General features: G+C 40.7%; 1 protein-coding gene and 1 long non-coding RNA gene across 4 annotated transcripts in view; one reads left to right on the top strand and one right to left on the bottom strand.

Moving 5' to 3' along the window:
• The window catches only part of map3k5 (mitogen-activated protein kinase kinase kinase 5), a 100,748-nt gene that overhangs the window by 51,019 nt on the left and 22,189 nt on the right, over positions 1-27,540 (bottom strand). For all 3 annotated transcript variants that reach the window (XM_078942572.1, XM_078942571.1, XM_023952698.2), the window contains 2 exons: positions 7,821-7,960; positions 3,672-3,695 (listed from right to left, as the gene is read on the bottom strand). In XM_078942572.1, coding sequence (XP_078798698.1) covers positions 3,672-3,695; positions 7,821-7,943 — 147 coding nt within the window. In that variant the 5' untranslated portion in view covers positions 7,944-7,960. The remainder of the gene's footprint in view (positions 1-3,671; positions 3,696-7,820; positions 7,961-27,540) is intronic.
• On the top strand, positions 9,318-27,254 carry LOC110017746 (uncharacterized). Its single transcript, XR_013653992.1, has 2 exons — positions 9,318-24,985; positions 26,452-27,254. It is a non-coding gene; the product is annotated as an uncharacterized LOC110017746 (long non-coding RNA).

Raw genomic sequence — 27,540 nt, 5'->3', positions numbered from 1 at the left:
GCTTTTTCAGTGTCACTCCCAGCAACCACCTGCTCAGAGCCAAACTGTAAAGTGGAGGGGGGTGGGGGGTTCAGCAGGTGCAAGACAACTAATTATGGTTCAATTTCTGTTGCATCTATAAACAGAGGAGGGTAAACGTTTGGTCTGCGAGTCGTGTGGAAAGATTTTTGCAATATATAAAAGTTGGAATTTGACATTAGAATTTTAAATCCAGGAAATAAACATAGTCCATCTTAAGTAGTTTTTTTTAACTTTGTGATTAACTTCAATTATCTCTGAATATTTTAAAGTTAAAGCAGGAATTTGATTAAGAAGCACAGAATTGATTGTTAATGAAGCATCATTTCAATGCAAACTTAAAAAACTATAAAAAAGTGACTTCCAGGTTGAAGCTTGTTCAAAATTGAAGCGCAGTTCTTTTAACGACCACAGGCGGCTTCTTACATAAGCAGATTAATCCTTATTCAATGTTCTCCACAAAACAGAAAGAAGAATACTCGTCTCTAAAATGCATATTCGTGGCAACCATTGCTGGGTAATGTTTTTAGGAAGTTACTATGACTATTGAACTATTGGCATCAAATGTCTTTACTGGAAATTTTCAAGCCATTGTTTGTGCCGATGACTTCTCCATTTTCTAAAGGGAGCTCAGTAACGTCATTTCATGAGACACCAGATTAAAAAAAATGTGGTTGTAAAACAGTAATTTAAAATTAATCTCTATTAGACCATTACAGCTTCAAGTTGTATTTTTTAAATTTTTTTATTTTTATTTACTCCCAGTTCTCTCCTGAGCGTCAGCATTCAAGGATGCACAAAAATTTGGCTCCAACTTGATCATTTCTTGTAAGAATATTGTATCACACTATTGTTAATCTTTTAAAGTTCCACTCCGATCATCTTTTGATCCATTTTTTAAAACCTTCCTTGTGTGTTTTTTTAAATTATGATTATGATGATTATGCTGTTTTAAGACAAACTAAAAAAAAAAAAAGTTTTTAGTTTGGGGTTTAGTTTTTCAGAGATTCACCTCTGAGTTGTGGGCGGGATTGTCAGTGTGGAGTAAGCCCCGCCCCCCCTACATTCCCATCATCCTTCTGTTTATACCACATGTGTCAAACTTAACGCCCGCAGGCCAAATGTGGCCCACCATATCATTTTATGAAGCCCGGGAGAGAATAAAAGTTTTTAATTTCTTAAAATAAAAAATAAAAATTGGTGTGTATTTATTCATATCTAGGGGGAATTAGACTTGAAATATGGGATTAGGCGACTATACAATAGAATTTAAACACTATCCATATAACCCAGTGCTTCTCAAATAGTGGGGCGCGCCCGATGAGATGCCAGGGGGGCGCGCAGTAGTAGCAGTTTTAGGCACAGGTAATAAGGGCAATTGCGCGAGGCAATTTTAACCGGGGGGGGGGGGGGGGGGGGGCAGTGCTTGGAAAAAAATCTGATCCTCATTGGTTTCCTATTATCTGTGATCTCACAGTTTGGAACAGAAACCTGTGAATTTCCGTCCCTGCAGCTGCTCCCTTCACCTGTCACGCACACGAGCCATAGAAGCAAAGGGGAGGGGTAGGGGGCTCAGGCAGTGCAGCCTCTGTTGCGCAACACCAGGATCACAGCGTGCCTTTAGATGACTCGGCTCATGCTAATAGTGTCATTCTTTCAGAACGATTTTGATGACGTGTCTTTATTTTCCATAAATGCATTCTTTGTCTGCCTGTGGTTTAGTTGGTGTCAGTATTTGACATAAAGACAGCAGGTAAAGCAGTAAAACAGCTGCACTTTATGAGATCAGAAATAAACAATCCATCATTTAAAAAAAAATCAGCACAATGTTTTTTTTAACCTATTTCTTCAGACTAAAAACATTAATATTGGTGCTGCTGTGTTAATGATTCAGATCAATTCACATTTATTATTATTGAATTATTTTTCTCAGCATCAAATGGTTCAGTTGGTCAAAATGTTTCTAGTTTAAATAAAGACTGAAAGATTTTTTTATTTTAGGCACTTTAAGCTACTTTTCTGTTTTAGGCTATAACAGGGTTTCTGTGTGGCTGAATAAAGTTAATATTTGTTGAAAGTGAATTTTTATTGATTTTTTCTTTTGTTAATGTTAAAAGATACAATTTTAGGTATACTCACACAATTTTTATGGATACCAACCTAATATATTGTCACCTCGGTGAGTGTGTGTGGGGTGATGGGGGGATGGGCGGGGGGCTTGGAAAAAAATTATTGAGAAGCACTGATATAACCTAACCTGATAGAATCAAATTTAGAAGGATTTATGCCAGATTATGCCAAGCAAACATATGTTTTCTATGCAACTGTAATTGTCACTTTAAAAGTTATAAAAAAAAAAAACTAAATGAGTTATTTAACATTAAGGAGTAGTTATATTTATTTTTCATTACATTTAGTTACATGTATAAGTTATATTTGGCCCTTTGAGGACAGACACTATGCTGATGTGGCCCTCGGTGAAAATGAGTTGGACACCCCTGCTTTATACTCTCACCCACTAGCTTACAGCCCCTCACAACCTAAAGCTAACATTACTGGTGCAACAAAAAATGGAATATTAGAACTATCCAGCCGTACAGTTTAGATCCAAATTCCAGCTCAGATGAGGAAAACAAAGACAAACATGGATCTATTTGTCTGCAGGCGGATCTTTCAGAACAGAGCAGGGAGCTTGTGGCCCACCGACTGCATCACTATTTACACAACTAATACACAACCAAAATCTGTTTCAAGCTGCATTTTTGCATCAATACAACAATTTGAATAAAGAAACAGCCAGAAATCTAATTTTATTCTTAATTCTCTTTATGCATGTCCTCCATCATCAGAAAGATGCTACAAGAACATGTTAAAAACGGCAAAAACAGGATTTTCTTTGGAGTGCCTTAACAGAGGCAGGAAGAACAGAGAACAAAAGATGGTGAGATCGTGAAGTGACATGCGTGAGCTCGCACTCTCGCTCTCCTCAGCGTTTCATGCCGCTGCGACCACTCTGAATAGCCACTTAAGAGAGCTCCGTCTTTCTTCTGACTCCTGCACCAGCTGCTCTTTTCTCTGTTATTAAAGAGCCGAGAAGGAGCCGCTTGCAGTTTTTCAATTAGTTCTAACTTGATCACCTTTAGATGTAAAATTGTGTTAAAATGTCTTGTCAAATGCTTGGATCTACCTTGACATAATCTATATATGCATCTCTGCATAAAGCGGTTTTATCTATGGCTCTGAAAAGCTGATATCAGATCTGCTTCAGTAGTTTTGTTTAGTCTGAGTCATACTGAACTTGATTTCCTCCGTTTAAAAGCACCAACTGATTTGAATGCTGCTCGCTTTTGCATGAAGACCGTTTTTTTTTTTTTTGTTGTTTTTTTTAAATCCACATGCAGATGACAGGTTCAGACAAACATTCAGCAAACCACAGATCGACAGCAGAAGCCATTTACATGTTGCATGGGACCAAATATTTCTCACAGCTTTTCAACTGCAGCACAAGAGAAAGCCCTTTTGTAACGCTGAGAGGAGAAGCATAAGGTGCAAGACGCCGAGCTGGCTGCACAGTTTTTGAAAAGGCATTTTCTTTGCACCGTATAATAAGTGCGATTGTGAGCAAATGTGTGAAAAAAAATTTTGGTACTTACAGTGTTCTTCTGGCAAATGATCTCCTGTAGGAAGAGCAAAGAAAAGTGCATTAAGATGCAACAATGACATATACTGAGGCTAAACAATAAAAGAATGTGGTCATTTCCATTTAGAGGCATTTTATCAAGATAAATAAAGCAAAAGCCTATAAAAAGTAAGCAGGAGAAAATGGTTTCAATGTCAGTTTAGTGCCATTTTTGTTTGCTTGCTTCAATTTTAGTCACAAACTAGACATTTGAATGTTTTCTTTGCCATGTAAACCCACTGGAATCTGACCTCTGTCTGCTTCATGATGGGGTTTTACAAACACCAAGGTCAGGGCTGTTGCAGGGCCTCCTTTTTACAGCCCAACTAATACAAAGCTCAACAGTATGGTTTCTCCTGAGGAGGTCGGAGGCTTTGACACCCCAGCTTTCCAAGTTTTTCCAGTTTAGGGTGAAAAAAAGACCAATAAAAAGCTTGAAATTGAACAAAATTGAGTTAAAGGTTGTCAGAGGTTAAAAAACGTAAGTATCTAAAACTAAAAAATGAAGTACATTTCAGAATAAGACAAAAAGGTTCTTTCCATGGAACACAAATAGATTAATAGTTGAAGCTCTGTGTGAAAAAGAGGTTGATCAAACCTTGAAATTCATTCCTAGAGGTTTCCCAACTTTGCTATTCAAGTGCTACCAAACCCTTGATGCAGAAAGCGGCAAGAAAAACCTGCTAAGACTGCTGACTGAGGTGGAGATGACTTTATGGAGTAAGATAATCCGGATAACTGATGCCTGGAAAAAGATCCATTCACCTTCCATACCCACTTTTTTCTTGTTTGGGGTTATGGGGTTACTGGAGTCTGTCCCATCTACTGTTGGGTAAGAGCAGCGTACACCCTGGGTGGGTCACCAGGACACACAGACAACAGCATTCACAGCAGCTGTTTTGGTTGTGGGAGGAAGCTGGAGTGCCTTAACATTGATGGAGAACATGCAAACTTCACACAGAAAGGACGCAGCTGAGACTCGACCCAGGACTATATCCCTGTGAGGCAAGAGTTCTAAGCCCTAGACCAGGGGTCCCCAAATCCAGGCCTGGAGGGCCGGTGTCCTACTTGTTTTCCAACCAACCTGCCATTGAAGCTCCTTATTGGCTAAACACACCTGATCCAAGTGATCAAATAAGGCAGGGATTCTAGAAAACCATCAAAACACCGGCCCTCGAGGCCTGGATTTTGGGGACCCCTGCCCTTAACCAACCCGAACAAGCTCAACCCCAGAACATAAATGGAAATCCTTGGTTCATCACTGTGATTCCTTGTATGCTCCAAAAGTTGTTAAAAACACTTGATGTGGCAAACACGGAGGAGGGAATGTGATGGTATGGGGCTGTTTTTGCCGGCTCCAGGGTCAGCCCGAAACAAACAGCCACTACAGCTGTGTACAGTCCCCATGAAAAACCTGGAAACATGAAGTCTTAACCCTGTTGAGCCGGTTTGGGATGACCAGGACCTGAAGAATGAATGCAAACGTTGACTAAAAAACATTCATGGAAACTTCTGCAGGAGACTATATTTTGTTGTGGAAGGTATTGCTTTGAACGCTTTGTTGTTCGTGCTTTTAGCATATGGTGTTCACACAGGTCTGTCACTAACCTATACTAGCACATGTACTCAACAGTTGGAAGCTTGCAGGCAAAATGTCTAAGCAGTGCAAATCTGGTGAATCTTGATCCAGCCTTCCTCTTTCACAGCTCTTTTCCAAAATATAAAGGACTTGGTGTCATAGAATTCTAGCTGGGCAGAAACCACAATGATTTATTTCTCCTTGATGATCAATTTTTAAACGGTTTCAAAAAGGACGCTACCTATATATAACTACCTAATCTGAGCCTCTGATTGTTCAACTCGTTTAACTTTCAATGTCCGGCCATGCGTTTTGTATGTAGAGCCCAAAAACAATCTTGAAAACCTACATAGTCACACGTGAACGTGAGAATTTTGAACACGGAAGCCCAAATCACACATTTACATAGACTTTTCTTTGGAAGTGGCTGCTTGAGCGCGTGTTACTGAGGTTGGTGTGAACGCAGCATCAGGAAGCAGAGTCATCAGTGTGTGAATGTGTGTGCGTGTGCATGGGTGAATGGCACTGTGACTGTAAAGCGCTTTGGACATGAAAGCAAGGTTTAAAAAGAAAGGGCCATGTAAGTAATCACCAGTTCCCATTGATAGAAAATCCTTCTCCTGCAGGAGATTTGAACATTATAAACATAGACCAGTGTTCTGGTTCCGATGCAGGTACGTCTGCCAAAAGGAAGACTGCAAGGGTCAGTATTACACAGAGCTACCAGGGAGAAAAAAGGAATTCGGGTAGAGAGGAGCAGCACGCCCAGTCCGACCGGAGGATCCTACGATAGTCCATGTGGCTACACGATGGATAAACTCCTGTCAGACACCAGGTTCCGTCAGAGGAGGGCGTCATGTCCCCAAGAGTCATTTATGACATTGAAACCAGTCTGAAAGGAGCGTAGAATGTGCATCTATGCTGTGTTTGTTCAAAAACAAGCCTCCTCTGAAGGTTGACTGGACTATCACCAGATTCAGGGCTATAGCTGTGATAAGTCTCCCTCTGTTAGGAACCCTAACATTACATTCATTAGTGTGGTAACAAGCTTTTCATGCTGGTAAAAACTGTCCCTTTAAAGTATTATAGCACAGAAGTTTCACTAAATACTAATATTTACCTTAGTGTGATAAGAAATTACCTGAAGGACTCCATGTTAATGCAAAACAATCTAATTTGACAGAAAAAAGTAACATTTTACTCTATTTTTAACTACTAGTTTCTACATAGAGCTTCACAAATAAATACTATAACAGTCAGTCACCTGCAAAGATCTGCTGTAAGACAAAAGAGACATTTTGAAGGGAACTCCTCCACTGTGGTGTAGTGGTTTGCATTCTCCCCTCACAGTGAGAAGGCCCTGGTTCCAGTTTACATGTTTTCTTTGTGCATGTACAGGTTTTCCGGTTTCCAGCCGAAGTCCAAAAATATGCTTCATGTTTGGTGAATCTAAATTATCCCTTAGTTGTAAATAATAACAAATATTAACGGACTGGGTTTATCTGCGCTTTTCCTGACGCTCAAAGTTCTTCCAATGTGTCCGGTGGACACCAGCAGGGATCGAACCGCCGACCCGTCAATCATTGGACGACCTGCTCAACTGCCTGAGCCACTGCCGCCCTAAATGTGAGGGGGACTTGCCCAGTGGCTTTCATGGTTTGAATCCTGTAAATGTCATTGGTCCTAAGTCTTGTTATGCTAACATTTTTGGGACGCATTTCTCAATTATCCTGTAGTTTGCAAAAGTTTAAAGGTTGTAAAAATGTGTCGCCTATTGAGGTCTTTCTTTGTCCAAAGACGAGTAAGCTTCTTTTTGTCCCAAAAACTGGGAAATGTGGTAAATTTACCACAACTAAATGGTGATTTTTATTCATTGAGTCTCCAATGCATTAAGAGTACCGCTCTGTGACTTTGGTTTGGAATCCTACACCTGTGTTCCAACCCTGGTGAATTTTGGTGGGCGGGATTTACAGACAGGAGACAGCTGTAGGTTTGCATTTTTTCCATTTAGCTACAACCAATCCCCATCTTTGAGGTGGTTCTCAAGTGTAGAGGGAAAAAAATGAGACAGAGCCAAGCAACGGTTCAAGTCGAAACGTTTAACGGAAACGCAGCTCTCGTCACATAATCTGTTTTTCCGTTTAACCAGGCTTTATGTGGGGAAGAATTGTATTTAAACTCAATATGTTTTGCTGTAATAAGACATAAACGTAATTTAATGCTTAAATGATTGAGCCTCCATCATAGCGCTGGGTTAAACAGACTGTTCTGGACACATGCGCTTGCAATTTGATGGGGAATAAAAAATAAATGCAGGCGCTGCTCGATCCGGAGCTATCTTCCCATTAAAAATGTGCTTAACCTCTTCTGTTTCAATCTGGCCTAACAGCTACAATAAATTAAATTAAATGAGTCCCCACTACTAAATTACATTTCAGCCTGGCCTTTTCCTAAATATAGCCTTCAATCACCTCCTCTATGAACGGCAGTGATTTTGCAGCATGTCCGATTAGTAGGTTGTCCTGGTTTCTGCTAGCTGCTTACCTGCAGCGACTGGAGGGAGTCGGCATTAGTGTCACAGTACAGGATGATGTTGTTGGCCATGCTGAAGCTCTCTCTGACGCCCAGGTGGTAGAAGAGGGAGGGCTGCCGGAAGGCGTCGGTCATCTCCACCACAGCTATGTCTGGTGAGGAGAGAAGTATCACACGTTACTTTAAAACACTACCGCTCCAACCGCATCCACCTCTACATTACAACAGCTGGATTTGAATGTTGTAGTTTCTGCCTGGAAATGACGATGCAAGATGTCCGTCCATCCATCCATCCATGCATCCACCCACCCATGCATCCATCCATCCATCCATCCATCCATGCATCCATCCACCCATGCATCCATCCATCCATCCATCCATGCATCCATCCACCCACCCACCCACGCATCCATCCACCCATCCATCCATCCATGCATCCATCCACCCACCCACCCACCCACGCATCCATCCACCCATCCACCCACCCACGCATCCATCCACCCATCCACCCACCCATGCATCCATCCATCCATCCATCCATCCACCCATCCATCCATCCATGCATCCATCCATTCATCCATCCATCCATCCATCCATCCATGCATCCATCCACCCACCCACCCACCCACGCATCCATCCACCCACCCATGCATCCATCCATCCATCCATCCATCCATGCATCCATCCACCCATGCATCCATCCACCCATGCATCCATCCATCCATCCATCCATGCATCCATCCACCCACCCACCCACGCATCCATCCACCCATCCATCCATCCATGCATCCATCCACCCACCCACCCACCCACGCATCCATCCACCCATCCACCCACCCACGCATCCATCCACCCATCCACCCACCCATGCATCCATCCATCCATCCATCCATCCACCCATCCATCCATCCATGCATCCATCCATTCATCCATCCATCCATCCATCCATCCATGCATCCATCCACCCACCCACCCACCCACGCATCCATCCACCCATCCATCCATCCATGCATCCATCCATTCATCCATCCAACCATTCAAGCCCAGACATCCCTCTCCCCAGCTACTTCTTCTGGGGGGGACCCTGAGACATTCCCAGGCCAGCCGAGAGACATGTCCTGGGTATTCCCCAAGATGTGACAATACAAAAGCTTGGCATTCGCTAAATCTTTAACCGTTTATGCAATCAACGTGAATCAGCTGTTTCTGACATGCAGAAAAGCAGCTTTTCAAATCGATTTCAGGATAAACTGGCTTAAAAAAAAACAAATTTTATTCTTTGGTATAAAATGAACAAATGATTTTGTTATGTTGTGAAACAAACGGTGCAGAAATAACACAGAATCGTAAAACAATCCTTGTGCATGAGGAAGTTTTTGAACAAAAGTATAACCTAAGGCCACTTTTAAATCAAAATTCAAGAAAGTGAGAGTTAAAAAAAGGGAGAAGGCCAAATAAATTGGTTTGTAACTAACATTTAAGAACTCAAAAGCAAAATTCTACTTTTTTTTTTTTGTTAAAGAAAAATCTGTTTGCTGGCAGAGACTAATAATGAAAGTGCAAACGTAAGAGATTATCTGGGTCGATTTTTATTTTTTAACGAAGAGAGAAAAACAATAACGTAAGGACTTAAGGTCTAATAAAGGAAAACATTGTAAGAAACATTGTGATACTAGTTAGAATTTTACTAAATAAGGATATATTTATAATTAGATATACAAGGAAGCAGGTTAATAAAATAGTTTTGGTTACAACACATACAATTGTTTGCATTGCTGTGATTTTCCCAATGCTAGGTTAAATTGAGCAAAAATTTAATTTATTATAGATTATTCAATAGCTCTTATTTATTTTGCACTATTTTAGGACAATATCACAGTAGCAATCTTTTAATTTTACCGTAATCTGGCATTTCAATGATTTAAATCTGCATTTTGTGTTCTTTGATTTTAAAATTTGCATGGAGGTGTTTTTTTATGCAAGTATGAAAATAACAGTAGCGTTGAGATGTGTTTTTGGTGTCATATTTTTTTCTGCAAATAGTCGATTGACTTAACTTTAAAATCTAAGGTCATACCTGGAATTACTTTCAGATGTTGGCAGATGTCGTTTCAATAGAAGATCTTTAGATATGTTTCAAAACTTTGAGCTGGCTCAGAGCATTACAACCTTTAAAGCAGTTTCATGATTTTTTTCTTTTTTTGCTTCTCAAAACTTGCATCATTTCAAGGCTGATCGTTAGTAAATGTTAGCGATCTCTAACATCAGAGAATCTCCTTCTCAACTTTTAAAGCAAACGTCTACTCAGGCTCCAGCTGGATTTCATTGCACGATCCAGATCAATATGTCAAGAGGAGTAAATATGGCCAAGAGTCACTCAAACCAGCAGTGCCGCTGGTCAAGAGGTGGAGATTTCCCACCCTGGAACAAAATGAGCGCTTCTTCCAGGAAAACAAGCCCGTTTGCTTCTGTGCATGGATTTACAGTCAGTGGCTTATTTCCCGGAAAGACACACCAATGTGGTTCTGTCGATTAGTCAGTAATAAACACCAACGCTCTGAAGTTTGACAAAAGGTGTTCACTAGAAGCTGAGGCTCCTCGCCGTCACTGATACAAGTAAAAACAAAACTGCTCCGGTCTTGACAAAGATAAAGCCCCCACCCTTGTTTTTTCTACCGTCTCCAACTATCCGCCTTTCTATGTCAACATGCATATTACAAGGAGTTCAGAGCAGACATTCTCTGACCTGTGAGAGGCGGTTTTACCTGGAATAAAGCTTCTCAGTAGGACTGAAGCAAACAAAAACCTGTCAGTTAGTTCAACCCGTGCCTGGATAACGACGGATTTTCCTCTGAAGGGAAGCTACCGAATTATCCAAATGAAACCTGGACAAATTTGGCATCCATTTTTCATATGTGCACTGCCGGCCTGACATGTCATACATTCCCATGTGGCTGCATATGCAACACTACAGTTTAACCAGGTCTCAAAGATAAGTTCACAAAACTCAGTCCGTAGACGAATGAACGGAGAGTCGCTACTTTACACTCTGGAAGACGAGAAAAGCAATTCAAACTAAAAAAAAATATGACTAATGTTGTAATCTAATGTTGTAAGTTGAAAAATAGAGCTATAGTCACATGCACCTGCTGGCATGTGGGGGTTGACCCGTACAGGTGTTCCAGGTTTTTGGGTTGTCCAGGTAGACAGGAGCAGCTGGTGAAAGGCGGATCTTAAGGGGAGCACAGGTGCGTCTTACAGTTCCCTTAAGGCTTGTTGCAAATGGAACCAATGATTGTTTTTCGTGTGGTGAATGTAAGACTAATGTAAGTTTTGTGCACTTATGATATATGGGTGTTGCTGTCGTACGGTGTCCTTATGTCACACTCTAGTTGTTAGTAAAGCATTAGTCATAACTGCCCTAATGGATAGATACGGGCTGTCTGTAGGCGAAAAATGGGAAAACTTGTATGGGGCACGAAAGGAGCATGAACCTTTTACGTGACCAGCACTTACGTCAGTCCACAGGATGTTGGGGGAGTAAAAAAAAATATGTATGAAACATCTGAGTCTACTTCACCCTCACTTACCCTTGCATGTTCTACAGTATAAGTGTTTGCTGCAATCTTTTGGGCGTAGCCCGTAGTTAAAAACACAAAAATTTGCACTCAAAGGGTTCATCGAGTAGTCTACAACCTCGACATTTTGTGTGTTTTGCACATGTTTTTTTCACCTGCAGACAGCCCGTATCCACCCATAAGGCCAGTTTTGACTAAGGCATAGCTTTGTCAATGTCAAGGAACTGATTAGTGTACAAATGTGTCAAATAAAAAGCCTTAAAAGCTACAAGAGAACTTGTTAGTCACTAACGATCCTAGCCTCTGCCTATTTACTGCTTATAAGGACATAAGAAATTAAAAAAAATATCTGCAGGCGTTCTTTTTAGAGATAAATCAGAGAAAAGACAGGTTTATTGATAATGTCAATAAAGATGAAAGACAGCATGTCAATACAGAAACCTCACATCAGCTGACAGACACAGCGGTGGTGGACTGATGAAGTACGATGGGATGGAAGTGGTTTTCTTACATGATTTTCCACACAAGGATGAAATGTCCAACAGAAAGATGGAAGCACTTTTTCATTCCATTGAGGTTCATCTTAAGACGTTTAAATGTATTATACTCTGACTGGACATCGTATTTTCCCCCATTTCTGCTCCTAGAATCAAACCCAAACAGGAAGTACCAAATGTTGCAGTTCCACAAATAGCCACTTGAGGCAGGTTGCAAAAAGAAGCAATTTCCCTTTGACTCCAATTGCAGAATTTAACACCAAAAAGAAAAGTTAAAAGACTTATTTTGGTTTTAAACATATTTAGTTTCTCTTTATAACAATTGCAGCCATGTTGACGTATTTTAGCTCAAATTGTGTTTATTTTAATTATAACTAGTTTGGTTGGTGAGAATTTTAATATCAGGTTGTTGAGGAAACATCTGAAATTCAAAGGGCTTTTGTGGAGCGTATACGGGTGGTTAACCATTACTTTCCCTGATAACTAGTTTGGTTTATAATACTAAAACATAACCACCACCTTAGTTAGTTACCAGCGACTTTCCTCTTCAAGCCCAAGACACAGCAGTAGCTTAAAAACGAGAACACTTGACTATCAGATGACAACATTAAAAGAAAAAAAACAAAAGCCAAAAAAACTTTCTTTTTTTTTGAATTGCTGGGGAAAAAATATGAGTGAGGTGTTGCAATCGCCCAGTTAAATGGGGATTTTCCATTATGTGATTATGGCTTTACTCTGTATTGCTGGACAATCCGTTTTTTCCAACACTGACTTTAGAGAGTCTTTAAAACCGGGAGAGTTCTGTGTAGTGTGACGGCAGTGTTCTGCATGCACAATACAAATCTCAAACAATGGAGGACATGGGCAACATTACACCCGCTGCTCCCTCTGTGGCGTTTTGTCACACTTATGCTGAAAGGAAAGAAACCAGAGAAGGATGCCAGCAGCAAGGCGAAACTCCACAAAAAAGTAAATGAGAGTTTGTAAAATCTGCAAGCTGGCACTGAGATGAACAATTATTTTGGTTGATTAGTCACAATTATTTTTGAACCTTCTGTTTTTGCTTTCCATCTAACTCCATTAATATTAGTGATGCAGCAGAACAGATATCTGGCTTCAGGTTTTTTGAAACTATTAGGTAAAGCTTCCAAATCAAGTGGATCCAACTGCCCTTTATTTTTAGGATTTTAGGGACTTTAGTTTATTTAGTTTGATCTAAAAAGGTCTTCTATATCTGCAAAAAAAAAGGTTTGTCCCTCTAACAAATGTCCTCAAAATGCTTAAATTGACAATACAGCTGATTTACAGATACCATTTCTAATGAACTCTTGCTGCTCTGCAGAAACTATGTCCTAGAAAACGACACACGATTTCTTTATTTTGCCTAAAAACAACTTTATAATTTAGTAAAAAGACCACTGAGAACACTTTGACAGCAGACAACCCAAAACCTCGAGCTTATTGAGCAGAAGTTCACCTGTCCCTGGAAACCATTTCTGATTGCAAAGGAGCACCAGGAGCCTTGGGAGAGGTTTGGACAGCTCTGAGGCCATGTGGCTCCATCATGAGCAACATCCAAAATCAAGCAGGAAGCATAGATTTGTCTCCGAGAAGATAAGCTCCGGCTATCAGCCCCTCTTTCTCCCAGGTGTCCCTCTGTTTCCATTGCAGCCAAATTGGCAGAGCGCAGGATATGAGGGATTTAGAGCTTTGTGCAGTCATGTGGAATGTCAAGTGGGTTTTGTTCTCTGAATGAGGCGGCATCATTGCGTTGGGGAGCCTGCTGCTCGCTGATGGAGTGCACGTTAGATTGAACTTTCAGACGGATCAAGCAGAGAAAAAGCACACCTAAACCCTCAGAGGACAGGCTGTTGCTCAGCAAGTACTTCCAGATCTGTCATGTATACTGGTGACGCCGTCACAGCAGTCAAATGTTCTGGTGGCAGAAAATGTTCTTGCGCTTTAAAAACAACCGTTCAGATCTCGCGTTTCAAAAGACGCTACAGTTAGATCAACTCAAGGAAGGGTGCATGGAAAAGTCAACATTCAGACAGCACAGGTTGGCCGATGAATAAAAGATAAGCTAGTCTCACTTCTCTGCTGCAAGCTCCATTAATATTACATCTGATGGTGATTTTAATGCAAACCGGCCGTTAAAAGCAAAAGCCTGATGCAACTGGGCTCTGGTTTCAGACCAAAAACCAGACAAAGCGGCAATGACCAGGGGGGCAACGCTCCACAACGGCTTTATGGACGTAAATGTTGCCGCCAGGGCAGAGTGAACACGGAGGACGAATGCAGACCGCCAAGAAAAAGATCCAAGAGAGAATCTGCAGAAGCATCAGTGATTTGTGCTTTCAGCAAATCCCCTGAGGGCTGACGGATCGTGATAAACAGCTGATGCTTTCGGCGTGCATGTATGAGCTGAGTCTCTCAGCAACACTGTTGCACGACAACACACAGGATCGCAGGAAACTGCTTCAGATTGATCAACTCTTAAGAATTAATCCTCCAGGCAACTATTAGCTTGTTTGAACATGTTTCTGTTAATCAAGCATCAATCATCGTGGAGGCCTGAAACACACACTGAAGAAAATCTATTGGGAAAATGTCTAAAATTATTTGAAAAATGTTAGATTTTAAAAATGAGAGGCTGCACCAGCCACAATATTGCAGGGCAGTGATTGATGCGTCTCACATCAGGTAATAAGACACTCCATCACAAACTGCACCTGCACCTGCTGATCTAGTGAGCCAAAAGGGGGCCCCAAGTCTGAGACTCCCTGTGCCGGTCCCCAGCCCGGAGGTAATCCAGGGTTGTGTCAGGAGGGGCATCAGGCATGAAAAACCTCTGCCAAAACCCCTGAAGGGATATGCTGAAAGGTGAACAAAAAAATCATCAATAAAGGTTTTTATGATTATTTTTTTTAAGAATTCAACTTCAAATCAAATGTGTCAGTTATCTTTTTGGGTATATGCTAATACCTCATCTTTAGCTCAGCTGGTTTTAACAAACTTTAACAATCAGTACATTAACATTTATAAAGTTTAAAATTTGAAAATGACTGATATTTTTAAAAGAGGACAACTAAAATAAGTTTTGTTTTAAGTAAAAGATAGCATCTGTTTTGGTTAGCCTGGCTAGCTTTAATATGGTTTAGAAAAGAGAAAAAATTCATTTGTAATTTTTTTAATTCATTTTTAAAAACGAATTTGTGATATTTTTAAAGGAGTTTGACTTCAAATTGATTTTGTGTTTTCTTTAGGTATAAGCCAAGTCTTTTTGTTTCACTACTTAAAAAAGCAAATGGCAAATCATGATTTAAAAAGGTTTATTTATGATTTTTATGAAAATGACTAAATGATATTTTGAAAGAAGTTCAACCTCAAATTTAATTTTGTCATCATTTTAGGAAAAACCATGGATCCATCCTGCCTTGTATCAACGGTTCAGGCTGGTGGTGGTGGTGTCATGATGTGGGGGATATTTTTTGGCACACTTAGGACCCCTTAGTACCAATGGAGTATGGTTTAAAGGCAAATGTCTACCTAAGTATAGATGCTGACCATGTCCTTCCCTTTCTGACCACAGTCTACCATCTTCTGATGGTAGTCACCAGATCTCATCCCAATAGAGAACCTTTAGGATGTGGTGGAACAGGAGATTGGCATCATGGATGTACAGCCGACAAATCTGCAGCTACTGTGTGATGCATTCATGTCAAAATGGACCAAACTCTCTGAGGAAACTTTCCAGAACCTTGTTGAATCGATGCCATCAAGAATTAAGCAAAAACGCAAGAGGGGGTCCAACCCGCTACTAGCAAGGTGGACCTAATAAAGTGGTCAGTAAGTGTTTTTGTTTTCTTTTAGAAAGGAATCTGTGATACAAACAAAAAAAAATTCTGATTAAAGTTTTTTTGTTTGTTTCACAAAATATGTACCCGATTTGTTAATATTGAGCTTTAGTAACAGTTTTTTGCTTAGCTGGGTTGAAAATGCCCTTTTTTAAAAATCTGCATGACCTAAGTTAACTAATACAATGTCTTGGTGACAGGCTGCTATAGAAGAAGTGGGCAGATAAGCAGTACTTTTCTAAATTGCTTGCTTTGTTTGAACAAACACTAGTTCATCTCATTCAAAGGTCGGCGTTAAGTGGTTTTGCAAACAAAAATGCTCAGCTACAAACACTAGATGGAAAAATGGAGAAAGAAAGCGTAAACCTGGAGAACATCTTTAGATAACAACCTGCAAATAATCACAAAGAAGTCTGCTCAGCAAGAATAAAAATACGACAATTCAATATATTAGCTGTTTACTGATCCGGTTGATAGGATGAATTATTTTATGAGTTGCAGGAAGTTTTGTCTTAAAGCTGAAGTCTTACCTGTTGTCATTTAGGATTTCATTGGTTAGGATTAAGGCTACGAACACCTTTGTGATGTCAAACAGGCCCTCCGTGTTCTCAGGTTAAACTAATCCGTGTAGGAAACCCAACAATTTACAGAATATTTTTGTGTAAACGATTGTAGCAATTGGTGGAAAAATGGAAGCAAAGTGTCAGATCATTTTTAGGCCTTAGGAATTTTAAAACAAGGGCAAAAAGCTATGCATTGATAAAAGACTTGGGAAGAAATCCTCCGTTTAACCACTTGATTCTTCATCGTAAAGCTTTCTTCAATCACTTGAATGTAACGTAGTGCAACATTAAAACACAAATAACAGTTCTAATGGTCTGGTTCCAAAACCATTCCTCCCTAATTTGTCAGATTTCTTCTAAAGACTTTAAACAAGTTTTATTCCAACATTTATTTGAGTTTTCTTTCACACTGCCAAACTACTTGGAAACATATGAAGCAACAACTCCTCATTTTGGAGTATTATTTCTCAAAACAAGCTTTGAAATGAAGAAAAAGGAGCCAAGAGTAGCTCCTAAATTCTTAAGACAATCCTTTCTGGACAAGCTCTTTCATCTCCTGTCTGGAACACATTTACCATCGGAACGTTGGTTTGGTTTTTTTTTTATAAAAATGCGCCGCACTTAGCCTCCTAATTCCATTGCAGTCCTTTGACCTTTCTATAAGCTTTGTTTTTTACTCTAATGTTTTGAGCTTATGACACATTTTCCTTTTCGGTTTATCGGGTGATTTTTTTTCTGTGTTCTTGGAGACCCTCATAGTGAGGCGGGTCAGAATTATGGCAGCCAATAGAGTTCAGGTGAGCTCTCACACCTTCTAAATCAGTGGTTCCCAAACTTTTTCTGCACAAATCACCTTTCCAATTATTAAAAGTGACACTGCATCATGTATCATAAAATTTTACCATGTAATGGTGTTCATGGCTTTCAACACATCTTCTTATAAACTCCATTTCTGCATGAAAGTGGCCTTCTACACTTTACCAGCTCTATGAAGAAAATAACAAAATCCTGAACGTTTAACTCTGCAAAAACTCCACCTTTAATGTCCACATCTTTTCAGTGACTGGTGTGGGCTTGCTTCAAGCCGTAGCCTTGCCGCGCCCCCCCTGCAATACCTCCGCGCCCCCCAGTTTGGGAACCACTGTTCTAAATGAAGAAGACTCTCCAAAGGAAAGAAGTGCGGTGGGGAACAAACAAGTGTTAAGGCAGCTAAAGTCAGAATACCCAGCATAAGGTCTCCTACAGTTGGGCCGTCAGCTGCTGACCAAAGCTAAATTGATTCATTCGCCTCCAATTCAAAGCAGAGGAGGGAAACTAATTCGATACTCTCATGGCTTTCAGTTGCAGCAGGAGAGGCGGGGGAAGACAAACAGTGAAGTGCATCTGGTAGGTTTTGGCTCCTTATTATAGATCATTTTCCAAGGAGTCTGCATCGGCTCTTTTCCGACGAATCCTCTGCTCAATATTTTATTGAGGATTGAGATGCTAAGCTTTTATCTCTGTTGGGTCGGGTTCTCTGGCCCAAACGGACCACAAACGTTTAGACGTGAAAGTCTATTTTACTGTGAGAGGCCTGTGGAGACGCCAGAGGAAAAGCCCATCAGGAACATTAGGAGTTGTGTGTGGACATATGAAGAACACAAAAGTTAGGAATAAAAACTTCACAGTCTAAAACCAGATGATTAATGATTTTCCTCAATGATTTTTCTTAATAAATAGGATGAAAAATGTAAGCAGTTACGTGCACCCGTGCAGGGGTTGACCTGTAGTCTTTGGATTAATTAAACACTTTAGGCTGATTGCACAGGTTGATTTTACGATATTCACATCAGGCATTGATTTATTAAGCGCTTTTTTTTTTTGGTTCCATTGCTCTTTTTCTTGGTGATTTTGATGATGTAATAACCCCCAGAACCACATTTAATGCAGTAACAGCAAAAGCTTCTCTTATGACATCCTATCAAGCTTTCCTGTCACTTTCATGCAAATCCATCAGTTAACTTCATTTTCTCCAAATACTTCTTATTGGTCTTGCTGGAGGAAAATGGAGTTCTGGCAGAACTTGTCCATCACGCCTTCTCATCAGGCAGGTGTCCAGGAGTCATCCTGATTTCTAGCTAAAACCAGCAACTTAAGCTGAGTCATGTCTCTTCAACCACAAAACCAAACAAACTCCTCAAAACGTTTAAGTTTCCAAGACTTGTAGTTTTGTTTTTCTGGGGGGAAAAAATTTCTGATTCAAATTATGAAATTTATGCAATAAAAAAACTGCACGGCCAAGAGGCTGTTCTCCATGAGACCAAGATGGTCCTGAGACCGCTGGAGGTCCACTCCACCTGTAACGCCTGCAGACCTTCTGCTTCTGCAACATGCAGAGATGGGAAACTGTGATCCTGATGTTTGACATAGACATCATTGACCTTAACCATGACTTCACAGTATTAAACCCCAGTCATATATGATGAATTGAAGTTCTTAAAACCACAATTAAGTAAAGGAGAAGAAGAAGCTTTTAGCTCTTTCTAAATTGAAAAGGGAAGTTGACTTTTGTCTAAATTCATAGAAATGTTGCTGCTTTTTGTGATAAAAAACCCAAATGTTTGTTCTTTGTGTGCGTCAATGGACCTAACGAATCTCCACCTTCCTCTTCAGGTCCACAAATTGTCCTTTAGGGTTCAAAATGTTAAAAGCTGTAGTCTGGTGATGTCACCTCTCCATGCAAATCTACAGTTTGCATGTGGAACCAGAAAGGTGGCTGCCTCTGGAAAACCAGCTCTTGGTTCCAGTTCTGGTCTACTTCCGATCTGCATGAAGACTTTGCTCTCAAACCAGAATGTCTGTTTCTTGATGCAACAATTCTCGGTTTAAAAGCAACCCGTAGGGTTAAACATTGGTATGTTTAGGTTGAAGTGTCAAACACACATATGACAGACTTGTGATTTATTGTTCCATTACATTACACCAGGCTTAATTTCAGCCAACTAAAATGGTTTTCTGCATTGTTACTTGCTTGTTTGCAAATTTAAAAAAGTATTTTTTTGAATTTGTCATTTTTTGTGTTGTTTTTTTGATACACAAATCATATATCAACTGAAAGAAAAACCATGACCCAAACATTGAGGTTTGAACCAAATTGTGGGGAAGTAAACTGTGGCATCCCTAATGTCTGTCAGTCTGTCTGAAAACATCCAGAACACAAATTGGGAACAAGCTTTCATGCAGTCATGGAAGAGGAAACAGGAAGTGTTTGCATGTGTGGGATTCTGTGTATATTCTGCCCAAATAACCCTTCATCTCTGCAAAAAGTGTCAAACGACCATGTTAAGAGCTCCTGCAATTACATTGAAGGAGCACAGTGTACCGGACTGCACTTTCATCAGGAGGACCCTAATTTGACTAAAGCACGAGAGCTACAGTAGGTAAACACAGCCCTAGTTACAGTCGGTTACATAACAGCTGCATGTCAGATGTTGTAACCATGGAGACACACCAGGACGACTGCTGTAAACGGTGTGAGGGAAACCAAAAGAGAGCGGACGATCCACTGTTCTCTAAATAAGGTTTCTCCCTGAGGCTCAGTGCACACAGACCAGAAGACAGAGGGGAGCAGTTTCCGCGAGCCGCTGGAGGTTCCTCCCTCAGCTCGTAAAGGGGAATGTCAAGTAATGCCAAACTTCCAGGAACAGCAGATGGCTGGAATTGTTCTACATGCTGTGGCAAGTCAAACAAACACTTGTGTGGACATCACAGTCTGTTGGTTTGCACCAGGGCTTTAGGTTTGGTCATCTGCAGTAAAATCAACAAGACCCAACCACAATAAAACACCATAGTTTAGGCTTTCCTCAACAAAAATAAACATTAAAAACTAGTGATGGGAAATGACAAAATGTCTAAATTGCGATTGTTGCATGATTATCACATTCAGTATATAAATGTGTGCAGAGATGGACGGGATCGTCACTGTAAAGGCCTTAAAATCAAGGTAATAAAGGGCTGTAAATGTGTAACTCAATTAACATGAAAGTGCATAAAAAACGTACTCTAGTACTGTTGTCATGACAAAAACTGCTTGTACTATTACTGAATTGTGTTAATTTCAACTTTAATATTGCAGCTATCACCTGCAGCCATTGATTGTTTATGACAACTAGACTGAGTGACCCCTCCCCACTGGCGTTCCAAACAGGAAGTACCTGCTGCTTCCAAGAAGTCAAAATCAAATTCTATAGAGAAATAACCAGCTGTTACCCACTCATTCTTTTTGTAAGAATAATCGCTCTTGATCCGATACATTTTTTAACATATTATTTTACTATAACATTACTACATTTTGCATATTTTCTCTGAAGGAGTTATTGAAGTTAAGACATGACCAATCAGAAGCCTCAAAAACAGAATGTTTGGAACGTTCAAAATGTTTGACAGATTTCGTGCTGCCTGCTTTCAAGTGGTAGGGGTGTGGCCTTCCAACAGGCTCACTCCTGATTGGTGAGAGTGGTTGCCATAGAAATGTAGACTCAGGCAGACTTAGACCAATCACTGGCTCCAACACAGTGGGGTCAGTACTGCACAAAACGCCGTCTGATTTTACGTCAACTTCATTGGAGTCTGATGACGTCACACTCACTCAGTCCAGTTCTCATATACAGTCGGCGGCATAAAATATCACACGCACTTTGACCTACCATAAGTCTTTAACTATTTATGCGTTTAACGTCATTTCAACAGATTCTGAAACTGAGGAAAAGCAGCTCTGCACTGAAATCCGTGCAAAGCTGCTTTTGTCTGTGTCAAAATATGTTTGTTTATATGAAACGGTTGAAGAGTTACGGTAGTTCAAAGAATGCAAAGGGGGTTAACTATACTCAGCAGTTGGTTCAACAACATTTAGAACCAATTGTTACACTGTTGTCCTTTGTGTAACAAAACATCTAGTGGTCACTTGGTGACTTGCACTCGACTCCAGTCTTTCAAATCAGCTTCAATCTAGAAGGCAGCGAGTGTTTTTGGTCTTAGATAATTGTTTTTTCCTCACAAGCCGACACAGGTCCCTGAAGTTTTCCCAAAGGAGTCTGAAATTCTTTAGATCGCACAAAGGCAGAGGGAAGAACGACAGCATCAGATCACAGAAGGAAGATTTTCCAAAGTTCTCTCTTTTTCAGGAATATGGATTTTTCAATGATCCTGTAACACACAAGTTTAAATTTGATTGCACTTTTTTAGTTGAAAGATTTTTTTAAAGCATTCCCTTTGGATTGATATCTAAGACATGCGACCGCCGTATTTCTGTCTTCAAACTGATCCTTTCTCTGATGCGAGAAACACCAGACGGGTGTTCACTGGTTCCAATGTCCTGCCTGGCAGAGACTTAAAAGCTTCCTTTATTTTTAGACACAATTGTTCTGGGAAATTAAATAAATAAAAAAAACAATAAACCAGGAAGTGAGGCGGAGCGGCCAGCGGCACCCCTCTCCTGGCAGACTAGAGCGTTTCACCTTCGCTCCACTCTGCTTCATTTTCACACATACGGCTTTGGGATGGGCCCCTAAAGGGGACAGAGCCCAGGACAGAATGTAAATCCATCCGTGGCTGGCAAACACACCGGGTTAAACCACCGTTGGCTTCCAAAGCTGCTCTGTCATGAGCGCATGACGCAGCTCCTGCTTGCGTTTCGGGGAACTTCACATGACGACAGGAATGTGTCCGGTTACCTGACATGAAAGAAGTGCTGGTGTGGTGAGTTACTGACGCTGGAATGAGTGTAAAAGTGCAAAAAAGATCCTGAAAGATTGAGAGGATAAGAGTTTCCCAACATGAACCAGCATGGCTGATGCAAATCTGCTTTGCAGTTCCCTGGAAATATTGTAGCCAATCCTGCTAAATCCATAACGTCTATTTAAAGAATCGTTTGCAGTTGATGTTTGGAATTTATTCCAGAGGATTGTGGATTCATTTTCTTATCAGTAAATTTTGATCCAGTGTCATTTAATGCATAAAACACCCAAATAAAAGCTACAATTGCACTGAAGGTAAAAATAAAAGATGGAAATATTTAGCCTGTAACATTTTTCCTCAAAAAAGAAAACATGTTGTAGTCCATGCACTCCAATAAGACTGACCCTAAGGGGGCCCCCATTAGAACCATTTATGTAAGAACATATACATTTTTCCGACAGCTTTGAGAAAATGAGCATTTAATACATACATACAATACATACAACAAATGGAAAAATATTTATTTATCCCTAAACAAAACAAACTTATCAGAGAAGACCCAACGGAGCAAAGAAATCCATTGATCCATTAAAACGTCATCACCTGAAAGACGACGTTCTTCAACGTCTAATGAAGTAAGGAGGATCCCAGTGTCCAGTCCAACCTTACATTTAGCCTCATCTTTGCTATTTTCCCATCGTATATATCATTTTTCTAAACTCCACTGGATCCCTTCCTTCCTGCTTTGACCAGTTTTTTAAAAGGCAAAAACAATAGAGTGGCCAATGTTTGATAGACTGAAGCAGCCAATGAGATAATGTGCTTTCACACCGACAACCTTCTGGCACTGGTTCAGTTATGGGGCCTCGGAATGCTGATGGTTTGTGATGCTAAGCAGAATGAAAACAGGAGGATGATCCTCCTACATAGCACCGAGACCATGAAACTCATAATGTCATGTTCTCAAAAGAGGAACCCAGGGACAACCCCGCGACTTCTTCCTGCAGGCAGGTTTGACAGAGTTATGCCTTCAGTGTTTACAGTCTTTCAAAGCCTTTAACTCTTAAACCGTTTACACAATTAACGTAATTCTGGCCAATTCTGAAGTGGAGAAAAGCAGCTTTGCGCTTTAGGAGCAAATACTGCAGTAGTTACACTAAATGCATGAGCGGTCGAAGAATTACAGTACCGGTACTTCAGACAGAGTGTTACTTTGTGTTGCTGGCGACACATCAGGTGTTAAAGTGTTAAAGCAAAAGTAACTGGTTCCAAATTAAACCAAGAAATGAAAGATTAGTAATAAATACGTCCCTTTAACTGCTCTGTAGAATGGACGGTCCAACAATTGTAAGGTCTGTTTATTCTGCCTATTTTCCCCATTTTGGAAACACCAGGGTTTAGTTACCAACATGGCAATCATCACAAAACTGAAGAACTGGCTTCAAATCAGTACAACACAACCAATGCACCAATGGCTGACGGGACAAGACCCCTTCATATCATGTTCTACAGAGCCCATGTCCATTTTTATTTTTTACAGATATCTTCACTTCACTTATAGCTAATTATCCAAATCAGAAATTTGACCAGGTAAAAGCAGCAGTACGGCTGCCCCCCTCCCCCCTCTCTCTTTAAAACCAGAGATGTCACCAGTGACACTTAAATAACATGTTTCTTGACAAATAGTAACCATAATTCATTGTTACCGTCATCAGGGTGAAAGTGCTGCGAACGGTTCAAGGATTACGGACGTTCAAGGATTCACATTTTGAACTGTTCAAATAATTTTTGGGTGTTTTGGGATCAACTTTTCAAAATCAGAACAGTTTTTTGTCATCTGACCGAGCTGGCCCGGTCAACGTTGGGTTTCAGTGTGAAAAGAAACAAGTTCATGATTTTATTGAAACCTCAGATGAAGGAGATAAGCAAAAAACTCTCCGCCTCCTGAGACAAGAATCCGTTTAGTTTTATTTAAAGATGAATTGGTCCTTTTAGGTCAAGAACTGAATGAGGTAACCATTACTCGATACAATCTAAATAGTACTTTTTAAAGGTAAAGCTATAAAAGTAGTGTTTGTCTTTTCTCAGTCCTTTCAAACGCATTTAATCATGGCTGACACTTGTACCGTTCTGGGTCGTTCCTTCGATGTCGACGGACAGATTATCTATGGAACAAGTTTGCCGTTGAGAGACAGAATTTGTTTCGTTTAGCATCCTTTCATGCTTGTGTGCCATCAGTCGCCCAAAACAAACCATAGAGAAGCTGCAAACTGTGTGATGCAGACGAGGAGCGCACCTCTGCCAGAGCCTGGTTACAGCGCTATAATTAGACACTCCGTCGTCAAACTTGTTGCCTGTATCCGTGGCTTTGAAAGACGAGAAAAGGAGAAGAGGATGGCAGCCTGAGAGAGAGGTGCCATCTCCAGCAAATCAAAGGAATAAAAAGAAATACGTTCAGAGAAAGCTGACAGGTCGGAGAGGCTTTTACAGCCTGTTGGAGAGGCTGAATGGGATATGAGTCAGCTCAGTCCCCTCTAAAGACCTTGCCCCCCGTCCCATTCACCTCAGGTGAACCCTAATGGGCTGTAAAAAAAAAACGTCTCACACAGTTCTTCACCGCCTCCACTGATGTTTCCGAGCAGCAGTCAGACAGCCGAGGAGCACTCTGGAAGTGAAGTGGGAGCGCCCAGGTGATTGTCTTGACTCAACGGATTGACTCAACAATCCGTCTCACACACACCTGAGTTTGTGAAACTTCTTCTCCACGTCCCTCAACCTCCAGAACTCCTGAATGATCGGGCCAAACAGCCTGAGGTCAACCATCAAAGAAGTGCCTGCTTGAGTGTACAGCTCAGATCTGGGTTGGCAGCATTCTCACGCACAACTCCTGACGACTTGGAGGCGTCGTTCTGCCTGAAGGCTACTTTTCTTGCTGAAACAAACCATTTAATGTTGACGATCCTTAAGGTGAGTCCCTTCCAACAACACCCCCTGAATGTGTCTGAGAAGCAGAAAAAGTGTGCAAAGCAACACAAACAAGCCAACAGATTCCTGTTTTGTGTTTTTTTTTGGCATTTTAAACAGTTCTCAACAGTCAGTGAGTTTATGATACTGACCGATATCAGATGCTAAAGCGAGCCAAAGTGACTCGTCACGGTTCGCTTTCTCCAACTCTGGACTCAGGCTGCATTTGAAACTAGCGACAGCTGATGTGTGAGTCACGGTCAACTCCCAAGATTTTTTTCACAAATGTCACTAATGATCAACAGGCAACAGGCTGAGCGGTGCATTCCACAGCTTTGAACCAACACCCCGACAGACAGGTGAAGCAATACAGGAGTGTACAGCTGATCTAAAAAAAAAAAAAACACCTTCATCCCGTTTTCAAATAGACAGTGAAAACGGTTTCGTATCAGGCAGATCATCTAGGATCCTCTTTTATTTTTCTAAATGTTGTTTTGGTCAGTAGGTTGGCTTCAATACCATCAGATGTCCTCAGTATTTGTCCAGAATTTCATAAAACTACATCTCAAGGTTATTTAAATCTGTGCTTTATGAAGTTTCTTTGTTCTTTTGCTATCTGTTCCTGTTATGCTAGCAGTGGCACTCCACTTCAGGAGCTTGTTACGAGATAGAAAGTGTCAATATATAATAAATGTCCCTACATGGTTTTTGTTGATGTTATCACATCCAACGGTTGCAGACCTTATCATTTGGCTTCCATAGCTCTGCCCACGTTTTATTTTTTAAAACTGGTCTTGCGGCTTCTTGAGGTTCAGTGTACGGATATGAAATCAACTCAATTCAAGGATCTGACAAACCGAAAAAGAACAAAAGCAAAAGGAAAACATTACTGCACTAAACACTGAAGAATATCTGTTGTTTTAACAGCTGTTGTTTCTCCTTTGCTTTGCTTTTTTACAAAACCCAAAAAGCTGATTTGGTAGCTTTAGGGTATGGGAGGTGTGTCAAAGTGGGGCCTGTGGACCAAAGTTGACGTGTTGACTCTGCTCTGATGGATTGAGCCAAAGCTGAAACGTGTGCTGCTCTGACCACTAAATGCTCATATTTAGTTATTCACTTTTTTATTTTCAGTTAAAAAATTAAAAAATAAAAACGCACGTACATGCATGTTTTAGGCTTCCATATGACACGCATTAAGCCAGAATGTTTTATAAATCAAATGTGATTGATTTCTTATTTATATATATAATCAAACTTTATTTATATAGCACTTTTCCCTCTAAAATATAACACAAAGTGCTTTACATTAAAACCTTAAAAGGAAAATTAAAATAGAGCCCCCACCCCAGACCTACATACAACCCCTCACCCCTTTCACACCTCCCATCCCCTAACTGATGGCTGAGCACGAAAAGAAGATATTGGTTGTTTAAAACGCTAATATTTGGCACCTCCCTCTCTGTAAAAAGCTACATTGCCAGCCGAAATGCAGCATCACAGGCGTGGAACCAGCCTCCCCACAGCTAAGCGGCGATGCAGGCCCCCATCCATCCAGAGCAGCGGTGGCTGAACCGCAGCCGCCCCAGAGGGAGAGATTCCAACTGAAGATAGACACATTTCAGGTGCTTCACATCAATTTAAATGTGTTTCATTTCTCTTTTGGATCTGGAAGCCTGAAACACGCATATATGTGCGTTTACGTAGACGTTTTAATAGAACTGGGGGTTAAGGGGTTAGAGGAAAGACGAAGTAGCAGCATGGAATGCAACTGGAAGAACGCTAATGTACACATTAGCAGCATATTTTTCAAAGATCAACAACAATTTAACCACGTTGTGTATAAATAAAGATGCTAATAATCACAGCAGTTTGTCTCTAAAGACGTGTTTGTGCGGATGGTGATGATATATATATTTTTTTAATTAATATTTCTAGCTACTAGCAGCACAAATGTTTGTGGATCTGCAGCCGTCAGGGTCATGTGATGAGGCCAGAGAGCGGCGAGCAGGAGCCGCCGCCGCCACCGGTTGAATCTAGCAAGAGGAGCCCTCCAGCCTCTGAACTCCCGAGGCCTTGTTTTTATTCCCACGTCTGCTGCTGCTCTTGCATAAGAAGAGGATGAGCGCCCCAAGTCAACATGGTATTCTGGGAAAATACCATAGTTCTCCCTGGTGTACTGTGAGAACATCCAAAGGTATTTCTGAGAAAAAAAAGACCAAATCCAGGGAACGTCTTGTGTTTGCACAACAAATAAAGCAAAACTGTTCCAGTCCTCTTGCCTTTTTTTGTACCAACATTTCTTGTAATGTCATTGTTTAGGGATTATCAAGCGATTTTACCCAAATTTCCCCACATTAGTTTTCATCCAAGAGAGGCGTGTTTGCAGCACGATGCTGGAAGCTGACAGAAACATCAGGGGGTAGAGGCACTACAGTACAGCAATAATGTTTTCAGAGTTTGATCTTTTACTCTCTTTGAGGGAAAACATCAAACTCCAGTAAAAGACGCCGCGCTGTCACGAAGCTCAGGCGCTTTTTAAGACCCACTACGATGAAAAG

Source organism: Oryzias latipes, chromosome 24 (genome assembly GCF_053564925.1).
Source record: "Oryzias latipes strain Hd-rR chromosome 24, Olatipes_Hd-rR_3.1".
NCBI lineage: Eukaryota > Metazoa > Chordata > Actinopteri > Beloniformes > Adrianichthyidae > Oryzias > Oryzias latipes.
This window is presented reverse-complemented; position numbering and strand designations above follow the sequence as displayed.